Here is an 18,065-nt window from a genome sequence, read left to right on the forward strand (position 1 = left end):
TCTGTCTTAATAGCATTTTCCAATCAATTAGAGGCCAGAGCCTCAAAATGAAATTTGATGTTTCCCTCTTCTCCATTTCCTATATCCAGTCACTAGATTCTATGAATTCTGTTCCTGATTTTCCTTCAAAGTAAAGGAAAAAAAAATTTAAAAAAAATCAGGGTATAGTCTTGCTTTAGGCATGGTCAGTCTAGGTTCTGAAAGTCAAGCATTTGTCCCGGTCTGTGAGCTCTGCTTCCTGATGTGTTGGTTTCATTATCAGGCAAACTTTTACAGGATAACTCTTAGCAACTCCAAGTTTGGCAATCCCAATAAGACAAAAAGTACGTAGTCCCAATAGCTTCTGCAAAAACAAAAATCCTGGGACTGACTCTTTTTGTTCTGATTTGAGTTCCTGTTCTTGTGATCAAGGTATGGAATATGCTACTCAGTTGGACCTAAATTATATACCCAATGCTGGATCCTAGGGTCAAGTGAGACCTTCTTGGAACCTCATGAATCAAAGTTAATTGGTAGAGGTATGTGTGTGTGCCAATATGCGTGGCTGCCTAATTTTTTTTTTTAAAGAGAGAGTGGGAGAGGAGAGAGAGAGAGAGAGAGAGAGAGAGAGAGAGAGAGAGAATTTTTTAATATTTATTTTTTAGTTCTCGGCGGACACAACATCTTTGTTTGTATGTGGTGCTGAGGATCAAACCTGGGCCGCACGCATGCCAGGCGAGCGCGCTACCGCTTGAGCCACATCCCCAGCCCCATGCTGCCTAATTTTTAACAGAGGTATGGTAGAGGTATGGTTCCCCTGTGGAAAATCGAGAGTTCTGTCACCAAAATAAAATGTCATGAATTCTGGGCAGATGCAACCATGCAGAATAGTGTTATCTCTCATTGGGATTATTTTTGTATACTAACCAATCTTCCTGTCTGAATTTAGTTTAACAATTCCAAATAGCCTCTTCACACTGCTACTAATTTAATTTTTGAGAAACAAAGTTACTATAGTATTTTACTCAGAATTCCAGTATTCAATCTGTTTGTTATCCCTTATGAATCTCCTAGTTACAGAACCATGACATTTGGCCCTTTTCTTTTTTAATTGTAGATGGACACAATACCTTTATTTTCATTATGTGGTGCTGAGGATCAAACCCAGGGCCTCACACATGCTAGGTGAGCGCTCTACCACTGAGCCACAACCTCAGCCCCAGACATTTGGCCATTTTCTCATCTCTCTTGCTCTTCTTTTTCTTGCTTCTCCACACTCCCTGCAATACCTCCATCTTTGCCAGGAAAGCTTAGTCATCCTTTAACAACTTCTTTAGAAGGTAACCCTAACCTGTTATTTTCCATTCTCACTTCACAGCATAGGGCCTTCATAGCATAGTTAAGTGCCTGTTTCCCCCATTACTTTTTGAGTTCCCTGAGAGATGGGGACCCTCCTGCTCAAATAATCTAGCTTACTAACACAGTTCTTGACATATATTTGATGCTCAGTGAATATTTGTTCAGGAAATGGAAAGATTAACAATTTGAACATGGCTTTTACAGTTGGGCAGTGCTCTTGCTATTGAAGTTGGTACTCTTGCTATTGAAAGGACCTTTTATTTCTCCTCCCTATTCATTTTCATTTTTTTCACATTTATTTTTACTTCATATTTTTCCCTTTTCCCTTTGATCATGCTAAGGGTTGACAATTCATATAGAACTAATAGCAAAGCAGGTTAATCATATGATTTTTTAGCAGTTCACCCTGCTAATTCAATTAGTAGTACTCAAAACAATATGAAACATACACACCATAGAAATGTACCCTTGTAACTTTTAGGAAAACTGCTATTGTCAGAACCCAAGAGGGGGAGTCAAATCTGACTACAGCAACCCTAAGCCTGAAGATTTTCTCAATATTCTTTCTCCTCACAGCTGTTTCTGTTTTTTTTTTTTGTTTGTTTTGTTTTTTTTTTTGTACCAAGGATTGAACCATTGAAGCCAGGGGTGCTTAACCATTGAACCACGTCCCCAGACCCACTCTTTTTTAAAATTTTGAGACAGGGTCTCACTAAGTTGCTAAGGACCTTGCTAAATTGATGAGGCTGGTCTTGAACTTGCAATCCTTCTGCCTCAGCCTCCCAAATTGTTGGGATTACAGGCATGCCCCACCACACCCTGCTGTTTCTGCTTCTTTATAGCTTTATCACTTCTGTTAGGTGGATTTTTTCTTTTTTCTTTCCTCTTTATCCCTCTCCCCCCTCCTCCTCCTGTTCTTTTTTGATCTTTTACTCCACAAGTTTCATCATATTGTCTGGGTGATTATAGACCTACTTTGTCCAACATGATTGCCACTAATCACATGTGACAATTTAAATAATAGTTTTTAAGTATTAGTAGGAGGAATGGTATATCAATGACGTGTACTATGGGTGCGCTAATAAAGGAATTATAGTGGACCAGATAATTTAGAACCTCTGGAAAAGAGATTGAGCTAGAGGTGAACCTTAATCCCTGAATGGGGTGACAAGAAGCATTCCAAAATGAAAAGATCTGTATGAAGTCACAGAAATAGAAGTGAGATTGTCATGTTTATAATAGGTAGTCTATATTGTATTCAAATTAAAGAATACCGAGCAGGAAAATTGGTGTTAAGATTGGGGCCCAGTGATTTAAAATCTTTGAACTTCATACCAGGAAGTCTGTACATCATCCATGGTTAGTTTTCTGACATAAGGGATTCTCCTGCCTTTGGTTAAATCTAACTCATTATTGAAATTCACTAAGTTCAATATCATTTAAATTTAGTATGGTTGCTGAGACATCGGTTTAATAGGTATGAAGTCGCCAAGTATGCTATAGATACTGCCTATTTCCTCCCAGATATTAAGATTTGGCCATTAAAGGGATGGAACTGGCCAATAATTAGGTTCTCCTAAGTACCCTAGAGCCGAGAGACTATTTATAATAGAGTCAAGTATTGTTTTTTCTATATTATTTATATTAAAAGCAGCATAAATACTTAACTCTATAGTCTACAAGTTAATACTGTATAGTTAAAAACAGAAAATATGTAGCCAGATAGAAAAATGTACTAAACACAAATTAAGTGTGGGAGTCTCTTGCTACCTCAGTGTTACCAATAATTATCTCTCTTAATTTTTTTTTCCTCTCCCTTGAGGAGGAACCCATTACTTCTTTCCAGGAAGTGTTTTCTAGAATTAAAATTCCCAGGGGCTTACCTGACCACAGTCTTTCAGCCTAGGAAGCCCCTGATACTTGGGTATTAAAAAAAATCCTTTATGGTGCTTTCCAGTTTCTTGTTTGCTAACTTTGTTCAGATCATCAATCCATTATTAATTACTGGTTTCAAAGAACACCTAAACTTTTCCCATCTTCTCTGTGTTCCCTTAATATCACCAAAATTTACCGCTGTAAACATTTTTTTTTTAGTGTCTTTATGTTGTGGCATAAATGTAACATTACATTTTGCCTTTTTATAGTTTAATATACTATCATTAGCTTTGGAAACTTTTTGATCAAGAATTTCAATTCTTTCATGGTATTTCATTATATGAATATCATACTTCTCTCTCCTTACTTGGTACAGACTGAGTTTCAACTGTGGTGAAGTATCAGGTAATGATACCATGACCCAATCTAGATAAAAGTCACTGGATGGAAGGCATGTACTGATGAGCTGAAGTTGTTTCTCTTTACCACTAATAAGAGTTACTTGGAGATTGATGATGTGTCTGTATATATTTATTCCATTGAATCTCCCTTTATATTTGCAAAGTACTTTCCCTTATTTATTATATATCACTTATTTTTAGTTATTAGTTATATTTTAGTTACGTATATATGATAATACAAGTTTCTTAAAAATAAGATTTGTTTGTAACTTTTTTTGTTTTAATCTTGGTGCTCCTTATTATAATTTGGCAAACTTTTTTTTTAAAGAGAGAGTGAGAGAGGGGAGAGAGAGAGAGAGAGAGAATTTTTAATATTTATTTTTCAGTTCTCGGCGGACACGACATCTTTGTTGGTATGTGGTGCTAAGGATCGAACCCAGGCCGCACGCATGCCAGGCAAGCGCGCTACCGCTTGAGCCACATCCCCAGCCCATAATTTGGCAAACTTAAGACTGAGTTGGCATTTAGGAAAATTATTTTTCCTCTAGATGTCCTTGAGTCACTTAAGCAATTTCTATTCCTCTTTAAAGGAGGAATGTAGTCAAAATCCTCTCAAAAGAAATTAGGTAGGGGCTGGGGCTGTAGCTCAGTGGTAGAGCACTTGCCTCACATGTATGAGGCACTGGATTCTATCCTCAGCACCACATAAAAATAAAAATAAAGATATTGTGTCCATATAGAACTAAAAAAATATTTTTAAAATTAGGTGGGACTTTATTCTGAAATTGGTTTTACTGTGAGTTGATGAAAATGATTTAGGTGGAGGTGAGTTATGCTTTCCCTTGCACTCAGGCCTAGTTCCTCTTTGGCAGAGAGTGAGAGACTTAGAAATACATGCTTTTATTTTAGGGTGAATAAGGAAGAAACATTTTGTGTACTTGTGAAAGCTGTTCTTCCAAGGACTACTCTCAACCTAATACACTTCTCAATCTAATATACTGTGTCCAGGTAAAGACTACTTGTGAATAAAAGGTGTTACCATACAAATAATTATTACCAAACAGGTTTAAGCTAGGAAAAACTGGCCTTACCAGCTGAAAATGTGGTTAAAGAATAGGGAAAGGATATTTGATTTCTCCATGGTGATTTGTTTGCTTGCATCTAATGGATTAATCCAACTGCTATGTATGGGCATCAATTGAATTTAGTATTTCAACACTCTGAAAATGATAATTGTATCATTAGGGTAGAGGACACTAACAAGGTGAAGACACAGACTAATCATTTAAATCAATTTTTTAAAAAAGTTTGGTTTACTTCTAGGTGAGCATATATGTATGTGTATGTGTGTGTGTGTGTGTGTGTGTGTGTGTGTGTGTACACACACCCAAAATATAGATTATTGAGTATATTATAGAATAAAAGTCACATTCTTTTGTAGCTTTGACAATTCAAGGGAATGTTACTGTGGAGAAAGAAAAGTTCTTTAGCATCATCCAAATGAAGCTATTAGTAGATCTGAATGTTCATAGTTTTGAGGATTTCATTGCTCTTTGTATAACTTTGGAAGCAAAGCCCTAGTTGATAGGGTATTTGATGTTTGCTTGTGGAATTTATCTTGCTATTCTTTGACAGCTAATGCAGAATGAATCAGAACACAGATATGCAGAGTCACCTGTTAAGCCAGACTGGTTTTCAGGCCTATAAGACTTGACTGTAGCCTGTTGGAATGTGAAAACTGTGTCAGAAGACCTGAGGTTAGCTCTGATAAAGCATAGTTGGAGCAAAAAGTTGGCAGTCAGTTGGCATTTTAGTGATCACGTTAGTCCCTCTGATACAGACATAGAACAAGTCTGGTGATCCATGTTTAATGAGATAAAGTTAAGGAAACTGGTTGTCTCCAATTTAAATAAATTCTTGTTCACAAGACCTTCAGAGCAGACGACATGAGTGAGATCCATCTGGACCTGTCTTTTGAGATAACACTCTTATACCCTATCTATCATTGATTTTATTTATGAATTTTACTTTCCTCATCTACTTTCCTAAAATATCTCCAAAAATTAACAAAAGAGATTAGTTTGGAGTATTGATAGAAAGGATTTTAATTCAGGACCCCCCCATAGATATTTATATGATATAAAACAGTTATGGTGAAAGTTCCCTGAAGAAATCATTGCCCTGAAGAAGGAATTATATTCTAAAAAGAAATAAGAGGAAGATAAAGTGCAACATAACAAATGGGGGCCCAAGAGGCAGAGTTTGACACTTCTCATGTTTTCCTTGCCGAGTTTGATTGAGCATATATCCAGCTCTTTCATTCACTTACATTTGGTTTTGAGTTTTTATTGTGTTGGAAACTATATTGAGAAAATGGAGATTTAAGAGAAAAGTTGAGATCTTCTAGGACAGCAATTTCAAACTTTTCCACCAAAGTACATCAAGTCATCTAGGAGAATGAGCTGATAATGGACTGGTTTGGGAACATTTCCTGAAGTGACTCAGTGCAAACTTTAAAACATTTTTGTCTGAATTTTAACTTAAAAATCATGGAGGACACTTGTGTTCTTATCCATATTTATGTGAGTATGTACATGAACACTTTCTGCCCTTTACTATGTTGTACTTAGTGCTTAGAAGTAATATTGAATTCAAAGTAGTGTTTTGGCTTTTTGTTTGCTTATTTGGTAAAAGATTTCTGGTTCTAAGTAAATGCACTCATCTTTTTGCCCTTGTACTGTCACTGTTCAGAAATGGATCTTAATATGTCATACTCCTAAATACACAGAGTTGTAGACTACTTATGTGAGGATTGAATTAGACAGTAGATGAAAATCATTCACAAAGTATAATGTGTCATGTAAAATAAGGGTGTTTTGATAGTTTGTTTCTTCTTTTTAATTTTAGTGTTCTTTATAGTTTTATCCTGTAAGAGTTGAGTCTATTCTCAAGTGTAAAATGAACGGACGAGAGAACGTTAGAATGTGGGCAGAAGGATCCTTGGCTTAGACTTTGTTTGGTATGATCAGAAATCAGGTATAACAAATTTAACTAAACATTGATATAATTGCAGGAGGGAGCACTGGCAGTTGCTGGGCAATTTGAAGACTACTGTTGAAGGTTTGGTGTCAGCCAATAGCCCCAATGTTTGGTCCAAGTATGGTGGCCTGGAGCGGCTTTGTAGGGACATGCAGAGCATTCTCTATCATGGGCTCATACATGACCAGGTATGTAGAAATATTCTTTTATTTTTTTCTAATTCTGTATTACTTGTTGGAAACAAATAGTTAATAGTTGCATTAAGGTGTTTGGCAGAGAGAAGATGAAGGGCACTAGTCTGTGAGCTTTTTTTTTTTTTTTTTTTTTAGTTGTAGACAGAAACAATACATAAATTCTATATAAATCAGTAGAATTTATATGTGATGCCAAGGATTGAACCTAGTGCCTTACACATTCCAGGCAAGTACTATACCACTGAACCACAACCTCAGTCTGTCTGTGAGCTCTTGACGGTAGGATTGAGATTTAATACATTATTTTTTTTTGGATCCAAAACATTTTACTTAGTGCCTGATGTACCATAGACGTCAGTGGAATGAATAAATTGCTGAGTGTGGCAGCATATTATCAATGATCAGTTTATGTTAACTGTTGTTGCTTTAACAAATGACTATGAACTTAATGGCTTATTATTTTAAGTTATTATTTTATTATTAAAACACTAATATTATTTTAATAATATATTATTGTGTATAATAAATTATATAATATGTAATAATATATAATTATATATACAATATGTTATAGAACATAGTAGTATATATTATTATATATGAGTATATAATGTTATATATTTTAATAATAATAATAATATTACTATTATTATAATTTATTATTTGAGGTCACATTTCTGACTTAAGTTTCACTAGGCTAAAAGCTTGGTGTCTGCAGGACTGTGCTTCTGGAGGCTCTAGGGGATTCTCCCATTTCTTTGCCTTTTTGGCTTCTAGAGTTGCATTCCTTGAATTCTTTGGCTCCTAGCCCCTTCCTCTATCCTCAATACCTCTTAGAAGAACACCTGTAATTACATAGGGCCCACCTGGATAATCTCACCATCTCAAGTTCCTTAATTTTTTCTCCTCCTCCTCCTTTTTCTTCTTCCTCCTCCTCCTCTTCCTCTTCTTTTTCTTCTTCTCTTTCTTCCCCTCCTCTTCCTCCTCCTCCCTCCTACTCTTTTGGCAGTACTGGGGATTGAATCCAGGGGTACTGTACCACTGACCTACATTCCTGGCCTTGTAATTTTTTATTTTGAGACAAATTGTACAGACTGACTTTGAATTTGAATTTGCCTCAGCCTCTTGAGTGCCTGGGATTATAGGTGTGCAGTACTGTATCAGCCAAAAGATCCTTAATTTAATCACAACTGCCAAGTCCCTTTTGCCAAAAGGGTAACATTCACAGGTTCTAGGAATTGGGATGTGGATGTCTTGGAGTACCATTTTTTTTTCTTTTTGGGTACTGGGGATTGAACTTGGGGGCACTCGACTACTGAGCCACATCCCCAGCCCTATTTTGATTTTACTCAGAGACAGGGTCTCACTGAGTTGCTTTGCTTTGAGGCTGGCTTTGAACTCATGATCCTCCTATTTCAGCCTCCTGAGCTGCTGGAATTACAGGCATACCCCACTTATAGGACCATTGATAGTCAACCAAAGTCAATAGGCTTTTTTCCCCCCCTGAATCTTAGGTTTGTTTTAAAACCATGGTTCACATCCCCACACCCCCCTCCCGATTCTCTTTGAATTGGATTTTTCATTGTTTCCTAAATTCAGAATTTTTTATTACTATCTTTGCTTTAAATTAGTAATAGGATGAAAGAATTGAGAATTCATCCTCAAAATTCACATGAAAACTCCAGCAGTTTTAGAAATGACGAGTGAAAACAAGGTGAAGAGAAGTGAAGATTAGCCTGAGTAGTTAATAGTGATTGAGACATTGGGATTTTTCTCTTAGGAGCATCCCAGAACACATTTGAGAAATAATTATATTATCGTTTTTTTGAATATCCTTTGAACATTACTTTGTAGACAACTGGTTGATGTTTCTGAGTGGTAGTTTTGATTTTAATTTGTGTTTTTGTTATAAACTTTATTTGATGTTGAGTTTCTTTTTCTTTATATCCTCAATTCTAATAATGTTGAGTTTCAAAAATAAATGGAATCCTATAATACTTAACGGTTTTTGCTTTATCTTTGGCAATTACTCCATTGGCAGTGTTTCAAATAATGTTTTGTTATGGGTAAAATTTTCTAGTGAGTCATTGGGGTTTAGTACAGTCTTTTAAAACATCAAACTTCACAAATATAAGCACAATTATGTACTTATAAACATTCATATCCTCCCATGTCAGGGAGGAGTATTGTTTCCTGGAAATCCTTTCCCCTGCCCAAGCTCATTTTCTTTTTTATCAGAATTTGTTTTCAGTTGGTAGTCACATTGCAAAAGATCTAATAGGCTGTAGTGAAAGTGTTCATACTTGATAGAATATAATGTTACCTTCCCTTCTAGAAAAATATGTATATTGCTTCTGAAAAATATCTTTAAACCAGTGTTCCTGTTGGGTATTTTTATAATTCAATGGGAAAGTTAGCTTAGATTAGAATTTTTCTATTCAGAGTAAGTTCTGAAGGTGAGTTCCTGTATCTTAAAGGACTTGGAAGATAGAAAAAACATGAGCATTTAAAGAGCTGAATTCTAATGATCATCATTTTAAAAACATCTTTCCAGATGACTGCATGACTATGCTTGTAATCCCAGTGCCTCAGGAGGCTGAGTTTGAGACCAACCTCAGCAATTTAGCAAGGTCTTCAGGACTTAGTGAGACCTTGTCTCAAAACATACAAGAAGGGCTGGGGATGTGACTTAGTTGTTAAATGACCCTCAGTTCAATCCCTGGTACAAGGAAGGAAGGAAGGAAGGAGGGAGGGAACGAAGGAAGGGAGAGAGGGAAGGAAAGAAGGGAGGGAGGGAAGGAAGGGAGGGAGGGAGGAAGGAAGGGAGGGAAGGAGGGAGCTAGGTGCAGTCGCACATGTCTGTAATCCCAGTGACTTGGGCAGGAATCAAGCAGGAGGATCAAAAATCCAAGGACAATTTAGTGGGACCCCAGCAATTTATTGAGTCCCTGTCTAAAAATAAAAAGGGCTAGGGATGTGGCTTGGTGGTAAAGCACCTCTGAGTTTAATTCCTTCTACCAAAATAAAATATAAAACACCATTTTAGGAATATGAAGGCAACATTGTATAATGGACTGACAAAAGTCTTTGGAATCAAATAGTATGTAGATCAAAATATAGACTCAATGCCCAAGTTCTTGGGAAATAAAATGACATAATAATAAATAAAATGACAATAATTATGGACTTTAAAGTTGCACTGCTTTTTTGTTGTTGTTGTTGTTGTTGTTAAACCCTTTTTATTTTTTTATTTTGGGACAGGGCCTCACTTAGTTGCTTAGGGTCTTGATGAATTGCTGAGGCTGGCTTTGAACTTCTAATCCTCATGTCTCAGCCTCCTGAGGTGCTGGAATTACACCTGACCACACTTCTCATAGTTTAATCTCAGTGTCACCATAAATTATATAGTAATGGGTAAGTTATGTTCACTGGTGCCCACCTCCAAGGGTTGCTGTGAGATTTAGGTAATACATGAAAAACATTAGAAAATATAGTTGTCAGCCAATCTTCACTATTAGGTGATATTACTTAACTTTTTTGAGCCTTGGCCCTTTTTGTCTATTCAGATGAGGATAATGATATTTATTTTATAAAATAAATCTTGATGGAAAAAATTAAGTGAAGAAAATTAAATGAAGAAAAATCTGTCTAGTAGTTTGTGGCATATAAGAAGTAATTATTCCTTCATCATTTTAGTTTCCAATTACTTGTAATTCTGTGTGATCAAGAACATTGAAATTTTTTAAACTTTTTTTTTAGAAGTAGTTGGACACAATACTTTTATTTTATTTTATTTATTTTTATGTGGTGCTGAGGACTGAACCCAGGGCCTCGAATGTGCTGGATGAGCACTTTACTGCTGAGCCACAATCCCAGCCCCAAGAATATTGAAATTTTCAAAACAATTACATTCACTCACTGAACTCTGTTGTCTGCCCTCACTGCTGGAGATCTTAACAGTGCAGTTTAAGAAAAATGACATCTATGTTACCTAATCTTATGAGCATTTCTCCTTTGAATACTATTTTATGTGTAGTATTGTTGACCATCATGAAATCCTGATTTATATGACAATATCTTATGTCATAGGATTATTGTTCTTCATTTGTACCACTCTTCAGTTTCTTTCCCTAAAATTTCTTCCTTTTTTGGGGCGGGTGGCGGTTATGGGGATTGAACTTAGGGGCACTCAACCACTGAGCCACATCCCCAGCCTGCCGCAGTCTTGGCTGGGCACAGAATCACGAGCCACCACACAGCTTTGTAGATTCAAACAGCAATTCTTTATTCCCGAACTCACACCGGCCTCCACACACGTTCTGGGGCAATCCCAGTTCTGCTGCCATCCAATTCACCTACTCCACGAGGCTTTTTTCCCAAAATGCTCTCTCAATCTCAGGAGAGCTCAATGGGAGCTCAGGTAGCAGGAACGCCCTATTTCCAGCAGCAATAATCCTCAACATCGAACTTCCCAAAAACCCAAGGTCTTAAACTGGGAACGCCCTAAACCCAAGGACCGGGATACTATACTTCCTCAAACTGCAGGATACACCCTAATCCTGGATCCACCCTCGTCCTTGAGTAGGGTCATCTTTCTCAAACACACATGCAAGGTCACAGCAAATTTAACATGGGGTACGCTAGCAAGGAAATCGATGCGTCATTCCTACTTGGTAATGGCCCTCAGCACCAGCCCTATTTTATATTTTATTTAGAGACAAGGTTTCACTGAGTTGCTTAGTACCTTGCTTTTGCTTGAAGCTCAAATTGAACTCGTAATCTTCCTGACTTAACCTCCTGAGCCACTGGGATTACAGGTGTATGCCACTGAGCCCGGCAAATTTCTTCCTTTATGATTTTTTTTTGTGGTGTTCTCCTGTATGTCCTTGTCTCTTCTTACTCTGTACATTTTCCTGATACAATCTTATCTATTTTCATTGTTGTAACTATTACTCGTGTATTGATGATGCCCAGCTCAGACTTCTCTGATGAATTCTAGGTCCATAAGACTAGCAATTTCCTATATCTTGCCATATGGCTGTCCATCCTACAGGCTAAGCACAATCAATACTAAACTTACTTTTTCTCATGAGATTATCCTTCCTCATGATATTCTTTATACTAATTTGTAACATTGACTTACTAAGTGTGCTGAGCCAGTACCCAAGAATCATAGCAACATGTTTTACAAAAACTGCAAATTTCCTGGTCTAATGACCAAAATAGATACCAAGTCAGAGGTGCTGCCTTTAGTGGTTAAAGTACTTATGTCTCAATAACCAATAGTTTCTTTTCTTGGCCCTATTACTAATTTTACATTTTCATCTAGAGTAGTCACTTAACCATATAATTAGATAGTTTATCACCTGTACCAGAAAAAGAAAATGTGTCATGATGAAATAGTAAAGTCAATGAGATTCTTAAGAGAAAGATGCTTTGTAATGCACAATATTAGAAGCATATTTTGTTCCAGTTATTGAAAGTATAATATCTGTGAAAGCACCTGGTCATCAGAATAAAAAGCATCAGAGTATGTGATCACTTGCCAAACAGCAGTAGTATTAATAAATAAAAGCAGAGCAAACCAGGCAAATCTGTCATACGTTTCTCTCTCTCTCTCTCTCTCTCTCTCTCTCTCTCTCTCTCTCACACACACACACACACACACACACACACACACACACTTCTCAAGTAGAAGCTCTAATGGGGAAAAATAAAAAACAATAGATTCATGCCAATTTCATTACTGCTTTGTTCTGCCTTAAAAGATCTAAGAAATAAAGACTGTGTCAAGGACTTATTTTTCCTTTTTCACTTCCTCCCCAAAAGATTAAGGCTTTCAAAGGGTTTCAGGCTGCTGTGTCATCAAGCTATTCTGGGTGTTATATCCTTAGAGGGGGGGAAGGGATACAATGCTTCATGTTGGTCATGTCTCCTGTGCTTTCGTAAGGATGTGTAATGGAATATGAATTATTGTTTTTTAATCACTTAGGGCATTTGAAAAGCTATAGCATCATGATGGTATTTTTTTAAGTTGTAGATGGACACAATATCTTTATTTTTATTTGTTTTTATGTGGTGCTGAGTAATGAACCTAGTACCTCACACGTGCAAAGAAAGCACTCTACCACTGAGCCACAACCCCAGCCCATGATGGTATTCTTAATCAAGAATTATTTGATTATTATTATTTTCCTTGACAGCCTGTATCTGGACTACCTTTTAGTCCTTCCATGAAGCAAGGCATATTTTATAATCTCTATTCTACTACTGGAAATGTAGAGACACTCAGACCCTGAGATAGCTGAATTAGGAGAAGTCAAAGAATTCCCTGCTTTTCCATCACCAAGAAGAAACTGTTCATAGCAAATTAGCCCAATTTTAAAAATAACAAAAATAATGGAAAAGAACTGTGTTTTTTTCTGAGTATGTAAATTATATAAATTCTTTTTTGTTGAACATTTGGCAAATACCAGAAAGAAGAGTAAATGTCACCCATAATCTTAACACCAAGTAATAACAACTTTAATATTTTGTTAGATTGTCTTGAACTTTTTCCCATGTATTTATATGCTTTCTAAAAATGGTAGTATCACTGTTTATCACTCTATAACTTATGTTCATATCTTCAATTTTTTTGAATATACCATTACTTTATGTGGTTAAAAACATTAGAAAGTATAAAAAATATAGTGAAGAATCTTGTTCCTTTCTGATCCCATAGTTAACTATTATTTACTAGTTTCTTTCCAGAGAATTTCTACATCATCTTTCTTATATAAACCACACCTATAATACATCATACAGAATTTCCAGTTTCAATTTCTTTGTACTGTATCAGTAACTTAAAGATCCTATAATATGAATATAAAAATCTATATATTTATGTTTTTTTAACTTCTAAAAATTGTCTTGCCTCTACTTAATTTGACTTCAAGTCTTTATGACTTACCTTTATTGAAAAGGCTTTTCAGAGCATACTACCTAGTATTCATAAATATATCAGGATTTTTTTGTTTTTGTTTTTGTTTTGTTTATACTAGGGATTTAATCCAGGCTCAAGTTTACCACTGAGCTACATACCTAGCACTTTTTAGTTTTTATTTTGACATAGAGTCTCATGAGTTGCTTAGTGTCTCACTAAATTGCTGAAGCTGGCCACGAACTTGCAATTCTCCTGTCTCAGCCTTACTAGCTACTGGGATTACAGGCGTACACCAGCACATCTGGTTATACCATTTATTTTCTCAATGTGCATAATCATAATTTTAAATGTGAAATTATAACAAGTACAATTGACAAAAATAGATTTGGGAACATAAAATAACATTCTTGGTAAGCTGCACCTTTATTCGTTGTAATAAAAGTGCATGGTTATTCTAGGGAATCATCTATACCTAACTGGAGAAAATGCTTCTTTCCCAGAATAAGAAGAATTGGGAAGCCATCACTTTTTCATCAAATATACAGCTTTGTCTTTAATGTATATATAATATTACACATATGTGTATAACCTAATTTATGTAATCAGTACTCTTTAGACAAATGTTCAAGCTGTTTATGTATTTTTATCTTTTATAAAATGAACATTCATACTGTTTTTTATTTTATAAAGAGAAAATTTTTTGAGGGTTGGTTTTTTTGTTTGTTTTTGTTTTGGAGTGCTGATGATCAAACCCAGAATTTTCAGTATATTAAGCAAGTATTCTACCACTTAACTACATCCCTAGCCCTGTAAAGAAATTTAAAATCTGTAATACTATCTGTTCCTATTGGTTGATAATATCATTTTTGTCCTTCATTCTGATGTGATTTATTTTTATTAATTTGTATATGTTGAACCATCCTTACATTTCCCAGGATAAATCCAACTTGATTATGGTATATAATCTTCTCTCTCTCTCTCTCTCTCTCTCTCTCTCTCTCTCTCTCTCTTTTGGCAGTACTAGAGATTGGACCTAGGGGCATTCTACTGCGCCATATCTCCTGCCCTTTATATTTTTTATTTTGAGACAGGGTCTTGCTAAGTTGCTGAGACTGACCTCAAACTTGCAATCCTCCTGCTTCAGCTTTCCCAGTTGCTGGGATTACAGGTGTGCACCACTCAGTCAGTGATAATGAAATACAGTCTTTTTGATATGCTGTTGGAATTGATTTGTTAGTATTTTGTTGAGAATTTTTATATTTACATCCATTGGGGATACTAATTAGTATGTTTTTTTTCTTTTTACTGTTATATCCTTGTCAGGTTTTGATATTAGGGTAATGCTGACCTCATAGAATGAGACTGAAAGAGTTCCCTCCCTTCAAATTCTCTGGAAGGAAACTAATAAACGAATAAACAAATAGTTTGAGAAGAATTGGTATTCAGTTTATTTTATTATTTATTTATGTTTGTTTGTTTTTGGCAGTACCAGGGCTAACCACTGAGCTATATCCCTAGCCCTTTAAAATTTTTTTTTTTTTATTTTGAGAAAGGATCTTACTATGTCCATATTTCCCTTGATATTGCAATTCTCCTGCCTTCCATGTCATTGGGATTATAGCTGTGCACCACCACACCTGGTAATATTAGTTTTTTAAAATTTTGATAAAATTCGTCAGTGAAGCCATTTGGTCCTGGGCTTTTCTTTTTGGTGCACTTTTTATTACTGACTTAACATCATTACTTGTTATTAGTCTGTTTAGGTTTTTTAAAAAATATTTTCAGTTATATATGGACATAATATCTTTATTTTGTTTATTTATTTTTATGTGATGCTGAGTATCAAACCCAGTGTCTCACATGTGTGAGGCAAGCACTCTACCACTGAGCCATAACCCCAGCCCTCTGTTTAGGTTTTGCATCTTCATAGTTCATTGGTTAGGTTTTATGTGTCCAGAAATTTATGTGTTCTAGGTTTTCTAATTTGGTAGTATATAATAATTCATAATGGTTCTTACTATCAACTTTTGAGATGCTTTTTGGATTATATATTAGGTTCTAATATATTTTAAGGTCTCTTTCTAGGCTGTTTATTCTGTTCCATTAACTGGTTTGTCTCTTGATACTTGTGCTAGTTCTTTATTTTCAAAATTATTTAAATTTCAATTTTAACTTCTGCTGGATAGTCTGGTGAAGGATTCTCAAAAATCAATTAGGTTTTCATGATGTAAGCATTTTGTTATCGTGTTTGGGCCTTTTCCTGTCTAAGACCATTTTATGTAGGACTGAGCATTTCTTTCACTCTAAATACAGCCATTTCCTGAACTGGGTAGCATGAGAAAAGCAAGTGTTTCCTTAGTTGACTTTGTTTGTAGTAAGTACTGAAGGTGTTTATCTCTGGCTTTTAATAGTTCTTCACCAGCTTTAAGAATTACTATTTAGGAAACTGAATGGTAGAAAGAAGTAGAAAAGATATTACTTCCACTGTATGCTGTGTATATCATATGCATGTACACCTGTTCAGAAGAATGATTAAAGAAGTTTTAAACAATCTTTAAAAGGGTGAAGATGTGTATATATCCCTTGATTGCTGCTGAGAACTTTTGTTGAGGAAAGGGAAGATTATGCTCTTTTTTCTGTTTTTGAAAGTCAGTAGTAAACTAGATATGGTCCAGAATGGTAGTGATTTGCTCACTTTGTGTGTTCCTTTATCAGGTTTGTTGCCGCCAAACTGATTACTGGCAATTTGTGAAAGACATCCGGTGGCTTAGTCCCCACTCAGCCCTTCATGTAGAGAAGGTAAGAGTGAAAGAAGAACTGGTGTTCTAAGGTGCAGCTGCAAGTCTTCACTGTTTGATGTTCAGTTGGAAGTGAATTCTCGCCTAGAATGGAGTGTATCCAGTTTCCTGATAACTGAGGAAAGGAAGTTATTCTTGTAGAACTGGCATGGAGGGAAGTATCATTAACTTTAAAAATAAATAAATAAATAAATAAACAAACAAACAAACAAACCTGCAGGGCATGGTGGCATATACCTGTAATCCCAGCAACTTGGGATGTTGAAGCAGGAGGATTGCAAGTTTGAGGCCATCCTCAGCAATTTAGGAAGGCCCTAACAATTTAGTGAGACCCTGTCTCAAAATAAAAAGGGTTACGGGTGTGGCTCAACAGTTAAGTGCTCTTGGGTTCAAACCCCAGTACCAAAAATTAAAAAATAAACCTTACAGACCTATTGATCCAGGTCACTTTCTCTCCTCGGGGGAAGGTGTAAAGATCTGTGAATGTGGGACCATAAATAAGCTCTTCAAAATCTAGGGAAAATGGCAAGAGTTTTTCTAAAGTAACAGGGGAAGTGGGACTTTTATGCTAATTATTTAAGAAGAAAAAGTACCAGTTAGAAAGGAATGTGAGATTTCTGTAGACCAATATCAAATGGAACCAAGTATGATGTCCCTAACAGCTTTGGCTACTGTTATAGTACTTCTCTCTCCTGTTCTCAGCTTAATATGGTACCCCTGATTTCTAATCAGGGAAACTGAACTCAAAAGTTAGGTGATGTGGCTGAAGTTACACACCTGGTTCCAAAACAATCACTGCCAAGTTTATGTATATATTCATTTCACTCTAAATTATGGAAAATTTCAAATATATATAAAATTGGAAAAACAAAACAAACTCCAAACTATCCATCACCCCACTTCAGCATTTGTCAATATACTGCCAATCTTGTTCTGTGCATACCCCCAATGCTAGATTCATTGCTAAGATAATGTTAGGAAAAGTAGCTTCTTTCTAGATAATCAGGAAACCAAATCACAGTGCCTCAATTCTATAGAAAAGCCTGTTATTTCCTTTGTTCTCGTCACTTCTATTTTTCCCACTAGGCCTTCCTCTAACTTCTTTTCTAAATTATATTGCTATTGTTATTTTCTCTTAAAAGATGCCTGAAATTGCCATTCATATATTTTGTCAGACTAATCCTGGGCTACAAGATTTTATTCTTAAAAACATTCAAGATCAAGGTTCCAAACAGAACTTTGCATCTAAAGACAAAAAGAAGTGCTCAGATGGCTTCTCTTCAGTGGCATTTTTCCAAGATGCCTCCCACCCCGCAAGATTTTTGTCACATTATTTTTTGAAGGCCATCTAAAATAGAGGACTCTGAGAAAAGCCAAGAGGTCAAGTTTTTCCTTCCTCTGAGTATCCCAGAACAGAGCCAGATATAGATTGGCATAGTGGTGGACACTTATAGTCCCAATTAGTCAGAAGGTGGAGGCTAAGGTATGAGGATCG

At 35.9% G+C, this 18,065-nt stretch overlaps 1 protein-coding gene across 6 annotated transcripts in view; it reads left to right on the forward strand.

Moving 5' to 3' along the window:
• The window catches only part of RUBCN (rubicon autophagy regulator), a 73,302-nt gene that overhangs the window by 20,607 nt on the left and 34,630 nt on the right, over positions 1-18,065 (forward strand). For all 6 annotated transcript variants that reach the window (XM_081301267.1, XM_081301262.1, XM_081301263.1 and 3 more), the window contains exons 2-3: positions 6,688-6,841; positions 16,488-16,571. In XM_081301267.1, coding sequence (XP_081157393.1) covers positions 6,803-6,841; positions 16,488-16,571 — 123 coding nt within the window. In that variant the 5' untranslated portion in view covers positions 6,688-6,802. The remainder of the gene's footprint in view (positions 1-6,687; positions 6,842-16,487; positions 16,572-18,065) is intronic.

The sequence above is a fragment of the Spermophilus citellus genome, assembly GCF_964194105.1.
Source record: "Spermophilus citellus genome assembly, chromosome: 7".
NCBI lineage: Eukaryota > Metazoa > Chordata > Mammalia > Rodentia > Sciuridae > Spermophilus > Spermophilus citellus.